The sequence below is a fragment of the Tyto alba genome, unplaced genomic scaffold, assembly GCF_018691265.1.
Source record: "Tyto alba isolate M040663 unplaced genomic scaffold, T.alba_DEE_v4.0 Super-Scaffold_22, whole genome shotgun sequence".
Lineage (NCBI taxonomy): Eukaryota > Metazoa > Chordata > Aves > Strigiformes > Tytonidae > Tyto > Tyto alba.
This window is the reverse complement of record NW_024881296.1, coordinates 21,403,642-21,412,705: the sequence shown is the minus strand read 5'-3', so window position 1 is coordinate 21,412,705 and position 9,064 is coordinate 21,403,642. Positions and strand designations below refer to the sequence as shown.

Below are 9,064 nucleotides of genomic sequence, written 5' to 3'. Positions count from 1 at the left end.
TACTGGTGGAGCAGATCCTGCAGACAACCCTCTGGCGTGTGGGCCTTTGTGGCAACAGCCAGAGACCAAATGCATTCCTGGCTTCCCCGGACCCAGGAAAGAGCCCCAAATCTTGTTCACATCTGGCACTTGACCAGGACACAGCTGAGCTTCCCTCCTTCCTTGGCGTAGCTTTGTTTAGCTGGAGACATGGGCATGACAAGACTAAGTGGCATATGAGAAATAACAATTAAAAAAAGAGTCACTATTTTAATAGGCAAGATGGTAGAGAGAGAACAATATTAAATAATGGATATACTTTATTATTGAATTCAGACTTGAGACAGGCACCACTTGTGCAAACTGAACATCACTGCAGACATACAGTTTATTTTCATGTTCATGGCAACTGAAATTCTGGGATTTTGAATTTGAAAGTACAAACGATGAAACCCACTGTATGTAGTCTGAAGTATTTCAATGTCCTTACAGAAGTAGTTCAGCAGTAGCAATAACAAAGTATTCAGACACTACAAGAAGCAGATCTTCTGATAATAAACAACCGTATGGTTCTTAAGATGCTTTTGCAAATGCAGGGATAAGCACAGCAAGCTGCCTTATAAAGCTGGGGTTCTGCCATGTCGCAAAATTGCTCAGGGCAGATGCAAAGGCATCCCACACCTGCAATTGTATCCATGTAACAAGTGACACACCTATCAACAACACTTACCTTAAAAGGTTTTTAATTTTAAACTATTCTTGATGAAGGCCTTAGAACTAGGGTGGCCCCAGGGAATGTACTGTGGCAGTTTCTGCAGCTCAGCTCACGTACAACAGCTCAATCCCTTTGGATCACGAGACAGAATCTGCATGCCAGCGTGGATTCTTTTTAACAAGCCTTTTACTAAAATGTAAAATGAAGGACCAAAAATATAATAGCTCAAGAGATTTTGCAGATAATTAACAAGACGGGGTGGGGGGAAAGCTAGGACAAAAGAAGAGAGGGTCATTCCATCTTTCCTTGAATTACTGAAGCTGTCAAAACAATGTAACAAATCCTGTGCACATAACAGTAGAAAAATTAGAGGATGTTTGTGAACTCTCAAGTAATTGAGCTGGAATGGTGTTTTAGGGAGACACTGATGGGTCAGATGAACAGTCCCAGTGTGCGTGGCCTGAAGGGACAATATGAAGACTACATTATAGAAGATGTGTGGGTATCAAGCAGAAGTTTGAAATGACTTCTAAAACTTGTTGCTCAGACATCCATATGGAACCTTCACAGGCAGCCGGCTAGTGCCACATTTAGTATCCCACACAGCATGGAGATCTGTCCAACGCACCCGTGGGGCACCACAGTGGCTGCTAGTAAGGCATGGTTATGGTTTTCTGAATTTCTCTGGACAAGACGGAGGGAAAAACTTACTTATTTTTCTTGTAGGGATGCTACTAGGAAAACTATGGCTGGAAACCACACTTATTTTCTTCTGAAAGTCTTTGGCCATTTCTAGACTAGATAGCTCAGTATGTGCAAGATTAAGTTTAAACACCATTATATGTATCAATAGCATGGTTGTATTTTGGGGCACAATTTAAGAGAAAATATCAGAAATCTCTCTCCCCAGTAGCTGAGAGCGCCACACCTGAGTCTTACGTTCTACTGATCATGTTTGTCCTGCCCCAGTGTAATTAAAGCATCCACAGCCTAGGCCATTACAAGCTCTGCCACCTAATCAGGCTAAAATATCAAATAGCTCTATCTTTTACATTTAAATTTATCTTCACAGCAATCCCCACAGTGCTGGGGGACCATGCTATGAATAGAACAGTTCTGAAATGCAGTCAGCAGACATTTCCGTGCTACTCCAGGGAAGGCACAGATAATTATTTTAATTGTCCCCTGTTTGCTCTTCTGTCCATAATTACAGTTTTGAGTTTATAAATAATGAAGCATGATTTTAAAAAACAAAACATACCCCTCAATTACAACACAGTTCTTGAGATAATTAAGTCTCCAAATGTGGCTGTGTAGAAGGGAACCAAAACTACATTGCAGAAGCCCATAACATACAGATGTGCGTAAGCAGAGCAAAGCGACAGGATGGAAAACGTCACCAGGAAAGTAAACTCTCTCATCATTATTTCACCGCTTTTTACCGAAAAAAAACCCCAATGGCCTATTGTCTCAATTCAACCTATTGTTCTGTTACATTTTTTGTTATTGAAGGAATCAACAGTCAGTCGGTCAGTCTGAGAGTTTCCTGAGGAACAGCAGCTTGAAAAGCTGAATGCAGTACCCTGTGCCTAAGGCTCGTTTTGCTACAGATTTAGGAAAAAACGGACAAGGTAAATTGAACTGTTTAGGATTTAACTTGTTTGAATACCCTCTTCAAATAGAAACATGCTCCAGTTTTACAAGTATGGTGGTTAAAATCTGCAAAATAGAGCAGAACAAAGCTCTGCCCTGTTGCATCCTTGCTTGATGGACATTCCTCTATTGTTACTGGGTGTTGCATACTGCAAGGGACAGGACAAGAAAAGCTCTAGGTCGGGAGCCAGCACAGCAGGAGGCTTCATATGCCATGAACAGGAGCGAAACGGCTTCAGAAGGAGCAGTGCCCACTCTGAGCAACCAGCTTCACCACAAGCAGCACATAATCAGCTGGACAGCCTGTAACATACGCTTTGGATAAAGACACACCTATGGATAGGAGACAGCTCTGGCTTAAGTGTTTCAAAAGATCTTTGCCCAACAAGGAAACAAATTATATATTAAAAACCTTTTACAAAATACATGCTCTGTTCTTTCTCTGCTTTATATCTTCTTTGCTTGAAGGTTGGCTGTTGCCCAAACGCATCCAGAGCAATGCTTGATGATAACTGAAAAATGTGCAGTTAATCTGTGTGTAGTTTCAGCTCCTGAATGCCAGGAGTGAAAATGTATTTTTCAGAGAGAAATAAGCTTGATCACACAGTATAATCATGTTTACGCAAGTTTTTAGATGGCCAAGAGAAGGGAAATACTTCTGTAAACTCCTCTGAGAAAAGATAAAAACTCCAAGGTGAAAAACGTCTCTCTTTTTCAGTGTCGTTTTATCCACAAAAAAGCATAAGCCCCAGTAGAGAGCTTCCTGCACTACAGCGAGAAAAACTTGAGCTTGCCTTTTTTTTTTTTTTTTTTTTTAACCTTACAGCTATATTTCATCATAAAAAATAGTTTGAAGAAAGAGTAAACTTTTGCTCTTTGGTCTATCTTGACATTCCTCCAGAGACAAATAACAGGAATATTTCAGATTAATTTCTGTCTCCTGCTTGCAGGAAACAAGAAAGTTGCAGTTCTTAATTTCCAGGATTCTGAAATGAGAAAGATAAAGAATTTATACGTTGAAGCAAGACATCTTTGCTTTTTTTAAAGAAAAAGAAAAAAAAATAAGCATCACAACTTAAAAGCAGTGTTTTGGTGAAATTGGATATTTTTGCCTTAACCATAATAAACAAAAACATTTAGTTATGCCGCATGCTCCTCCCATTTATTATCTCTGTAACCTTACTAGGTGAGAAGCAAAAAGCTGTACTCATATTCCAGCATGTTATAGACTTTAGACTGTACATTTTTGTAGCAATTGCTGCTGATTGAAACCCAATACTGTGGAATGAGACTAAAAAGTTAGGTTTTTGTTTCATAGGATCAATTTTGTGGATGCAAAGGAAAGGTCTTCAAACGCCTTCTATCCACATCTGAACGAATTAAGATGAAAACATCTAACAAATAGTTTGCAATTTTAGGACATCAGTTTTGGTGCTCACAGAGCTCTGGGATTCCTCTCACATTCAGAAAAGATTTGAGGGTGGCAAAATACTCATACTGTGTATTACAATCATTCTGATGCTCTGACGATTTTGAAGAGGAGACAAGTGCAAGAATATATCCGCAACTGTGGGCAGCCATGGCCTTACTAAGTCACAACCAACTGAGAAAAACCACCACTCCCCACACACCTAAAGCCAAACCGGCACAGTGAGAGCAGGCACCTGCTGCCACTGATTAAATCAGAAGGATCCTTAGAGCTCACAAGGGTCTTTAACAGACTTGACTTTTGCAAAGTGGGTCAGGCTCATAAATTCCCCTCACTGTTCAAATAACACTTTTTTTTAAAAAAACAAAAATACTTCTTCCCACTGGAAGACTTGTCTCCGTGTAAGTCATATTCTGACTGGTGCTATCTACAGACAGCTCCTAAGGAAACAATTTCAACTTTCTTAGTGCATGAGCTGGGCAGTATAATGTAAATAGGATAGTGGCCAGTGATGAAGAACTAGCCAGGTTCCTTTGAGTTAATTTCCAGGTATTAGTGTTTCAGTTTTTTAATAGAGCATGTAGCTCCCACAGAGAGACTGTAATACTGCGTATTCCATGTATTAGCTATTTGTCAACAGAAAAAGACAGAGATGACTTTTTTGACAAAGTTTTTGTTTGTATGAATTTTAGACTGGTATTCTGCAAATTTTTGTAAGAACTATCATCTGCTTCATTAACGCAGTGAAACGGTGGAGAAAAATCGGAGAGGCTAATGACATCCAATGTTTCAGCTCAGTAAGTGTCCCACACAGCTATCCTAGCAGCTGGAACTTTTGCCTGTATCTCTTTCACAAGTCTCGTGAAGCCATGCATTGCAGAGGAGGTTATAAACTGCACACTAAAACAACTGTCCTCAGCTCTGCATGCATGTTTATAAGCAAACATCTGCAGCTCTTCCACAAATCTCTAAATACTTTTCAATTACCACATCTTAAAGATCTGAATCAGTCCTAATGAGCTGGCACAACACCATATTATTAGAAGTTCTACATCGTACACTAAAATCCTAAGAAAAGAGTTCAAACCAAGCAGAAAGAAAAAAAAAAAAATCCCTTGATCTGCCATCATAGAAACAAATCCACAAATACCTCAGAGCATAACATCATCTACAGTGTGGGTTCACTTCAGTGAATGTGTGAAAGCAAAGAATAATACTAAACTTCTCTACAGAAAGTTGGGAGCAAAGATTATATGGGAATACTGTTTCTCTCTTTATCCAAAATGAGAAATGTACAAATCTAGCACATGAACCAGATGAATTTTAGAGCTGATGAACACTGACTACCTTGTGTGGTGCACAATGAGTATTACAATACTCTCAAGGCATTTATTTAGATTGTTAGAGGTAGGAACACAGGTGAGTATGTACCTATTGATGAAAAATATATACGATCAGCTCTTTTTTTTTTGTTAAAAGGCTTAAACTTACAGTGTGATGCCAGCAATACCTCCATAATGAAATTAAAATAATTTATTAACAGTTGGATATACACACTGCCTTCTACCTGACTGTTATGTTTTTGTGCCTTTGTTAGCATTGCTTTTTACATCTGAGAAAACACCATCACTGACTAAAAGCCAAGTTTAACATTTTAATTTCATGCACAACTTCAAATGAAAGACCTTCACATTTGGAACTGAGTATTTCATCTGCTTAATTATTGTTGTTCTTCAAAACTCACCAATCCATGGTTTGGATGGGCTTGTGTAAGACTAGGCAGTAAACACCCAACTGAGCAGGCTATGTGAATCTGCATATAGATTTTACATTAGGACTCTACAGTCATCTCAAATGATTCGGAAGTAATTACATGACTGACGCATGATGAATCAATATGTATGCATGAAACCATCAGACATATAATGCATATCAGTAAGAAAAATGGGGTATGTGCCAAGAAGTGGTATGCATAACACTACCCAGCAACAGACTAGTCAGTGATGGTTTGCATATAAGCTAGTAATTACCTGTGCATGCTGGTTAACTTTCAGGCTAACTGCTTTTTACTTGTCTTGACTGGTACACACAAAACAGCAGAATCTGATCTCACCAGATGTCATGTGAAGGCTGTGACATTCAATCATGGGCAAGTGAACAGTTAATTTGGTCTGAATAGCAATCTGGCTGGGTTGTGCAAACCCCTCCCCTTCTCCAAACAACCGGTTAAAACACAGAAAATGAAAGCCAGTTCTCTCAAACCAGAGTAGGCAAGGATTGCTACAGCAGTGCCGAAGTGCCTGGGCACATCCACCTCAAGGCTGTGGCTGATCTGGGGTCTCATCACAGTCCTATTAGCTCACAGTAATATTGTTGTTCTGTGTAAAAGTAACCATTTTACTCTCCAGACTGACTTACTGGGGGAAGGGAGAGAGTCCCATCACAGACGCACATGGTTTGTTTCAGCCAGGGTCACATCCTCTCTTATTATGTTACAAGATTAAAATGGAGTAGCATGGAATATTTTCATAGCAACTTGGATTTTTAAGTAAGGAACACATTCTACACAAAATTAAAGCAGGACACCAAGAAGATTAAGTGCTTTGAGAAGGGGAGGAGGTGGCGGGGGAACTGCAACCTTAGAGGAAGAGGGAGAGAAACCAGCATGAAAAACAGACAGGCTAAGAGGACAGATTTGTGTTCCTGAAATGATTACCATTTGAGAGAGGTGACAGCAATCAGGAAAAGAAAAACCAAGATGAAAAAATAAAGCAAAGCTCATGAACAAGCTGAGAAACCTCTCCCCTGACATCTAGGTAATGACAGAAACACACTGCCACGAGAGTAGTATCAAAGATGAACTAGATTATTTCTTTTGAGGTGAGTAACATGACATGATTTCTTGACTGACTTTTTCCATAGACAAAATCAGTACAACTATATAGAGCCAGCTCCTCCTCATGCTAAACTGAAAGAGCCAAGATCCAAAAGACACCATCACTGTACACCAGCAGAGTGCTGGCCACCTTTCAGCAAATGAGAAATCCATGTGATAAAAGTGTACATTATGAAATATTCCCCCAAATCCCCCCAAACTGTGTGAAGTCCTCAATTAAACTAGGGCCTAGATAAACTCCTGACAACCTTTTTTATGTACATATGAGAGACAAACATCCTCCTCCAAGCTGGAACAGGAAAATAGAGGCTGTCGACCAACCTGAATTTGGACATCATTCTCAAAACAAGCCTTTCACTTGCTCTGTGACAGGATCAAGGTCAATGTCATAGAAGCATGGCCTTGTGGGCAGTCCTGGCATGGTGCTCATCTGTGGGAACAATAAAATCAAGTTATACTCCTGCACCTGTAAGCAGAAAGTCACACCACCCATGTAAACCTTAGATTTAGAGAAAGGCTGGATTGTTCATCATGGACTCAACTGCAGATGTGAACTTCACCACATTTTTTGTTTCTGTTTAAAATGTCAAGCTTGGTACTTTTTCAGTTCATTTTTAAGTGTACGCTTCTAAAAGACAGGAAAGAGAAAATAAAAGCCACAAAATACAGGCTAGCACTTCTACCTAAGAATAAACTCCTTAACAAAATTAAGACACTTTGGTGCTTATTTGGTCCTCAGAATATTTATCCAGAACATGTATTCATTTATATCAACTGCAAAAAAATCATACAGCAAAGGGCAAGGACACAATTGCCTGAATTCACCTGGTGATATGAATGTATTGAACTCAGACCTCCCCCACAGAAAACCAGAATATAGGAGCAGAGTTACCTGCAACACTTTCAGGAATTATTACTTAATGTAAGGAACAAATTGAAATAGTTCAACCAAACATACATGGATTGCAGCTGAATCCTAATTTAGTAGTTAGAATTAGCAGGTTGAGATATGAAGCTAAAGCAACCCAATTATCTCAAACTATGCATAATTAAGATCCTGATCTAGCATAAGACACCACCATCTGCATACTTTTAAACATGTAAATAGTTTCATGGACTTAAATTACAGAGTTAACTACAGCTTACACTATTGACTACTTATACTACTATTTACAATTGGCATTTTAGCAGCAATTAAAGACATGTGGATGATGTGGAAGTCTTGAGGTGCTGGTCCACAATAGCTTAAGTTACTTTAAATCAGAGGTACTCCAGCTTCTCACCTCTCCTGCCTGAGGACTTTCCCCTTCTCCCTTGAGAAGGAGATGTCTGGAGAGCAGGTTCAGCAGAATAATGCCATTTTTTGATCTGCTTCATCTTCTCCCTTTTCAGCACCTTGAGCCAGGATGGGTTTCCCCATCCCCAGTGCCAGCAATGGCACAGGGTAAAGGCTGCAACTGTGGAGTGGTTTTAAGGCAGGACCAGACTGGATCAGCTGACCCACTCTGGATTCACACCCTGTGTCTTTCTAAGACAACAGTTAGAAGCCCTGAATATCTCACCATATTTCCACTAATTCAAGGCACTCTGAAAATAGTATTTGGGCTTAAGGACTCCATAAACCCTTTTTATATCTTCACCTCAGAGGTGGAGCGTGGCCCTGCTGTATTCGGCCCTCTATTAATATCCAAAGAGATGAAATACCTTACAATCTCTGGAAACAAACCTGGAGTTCAGCTTTGCTCTACTGTTTGTTGGCTAAGAGCCTTTAAACATTAAAACTTATTTAATAGATGCTGGATTTTGAGGAACAAAATTTTAGCTGGGGCAAGTCAACAGATATGATTAAAATTGGTGGTTAATCTGACCCCAGAAGGTAACCTTCAAACATGGCTGTGTAGAAACAAAATTTACACTGGCTTGAGTACCGGAAACAGTCCAAACACAATAACCTACAGAAAGGGTCAGATTAGGGTATGTTTTCATGATGGGAGCTGAAACCCATTGCTGAAAGGGGACAGTTTCACTCTGTGAGCCCCTGGGATGATTATCTCTTGGATCTGGCTCTGGCACTCATTTTACTGCAATCTCATTCAACAAACTGAACTGATGAAAATGCAGGTTTTTGTGGCCAGGGCTGGTCGGCTGATGAATTAAATCTGCTTACTGCATGACCAGATCACCAGCAGGCCACTGGCTGCAGGGGAGCAGCCAGAGCACACTGTGGCCAGCCGTGTCCCCCAGCAGAGAGCACAGGGCTTCCTCCCTCCATCCTAATTCCCCAAGGAGCACAGCTCAGTTACAGTGTTTTCTCTGGCCAAAGGCAAGCTCTAACAGGCTAATTGGCCTCAAAAGAGGAAAAATACACCACCACCATCCTAGCTCCTACGGA

The 9,064-nt window shown here is 40.2% G+C and overlaps 1 protein-coding gene across 1 annotated transcript in view; it reads right to left on the bottom strand.

Annotated features, from left to right (window-relative positions):
• Positions 1 to 281: 281 nt before the first annotated feature.
• MTHFD1L (methylenetetrahydrofolate dehydrogenase (NADP+ dependent) 1 like) overlaps positions 282 to 9,064 on the bottom strand; it is a 155,985-nt gene continuing 147,202 nt past the window's right edge. Inside the window, exons 27-28 of the mRNA XM_042795947.1 lie at positions 6,994 to 7,102; positions 282 to 3,333 (exon numbers count right to left, since the gene is read on the bottom strand). Of these exons, the coding sequence (XP_042651881.1) occupies positions 7,013 to 7,102 (90 nt within the window). The 3' untranslated portion in view covers positions 282 to 3,333; positions 6,994 to 7,012. The remainder of the gene's footprint in view (positions 3,334 to 6,993; positions 7,103 to 9,064) is intronic.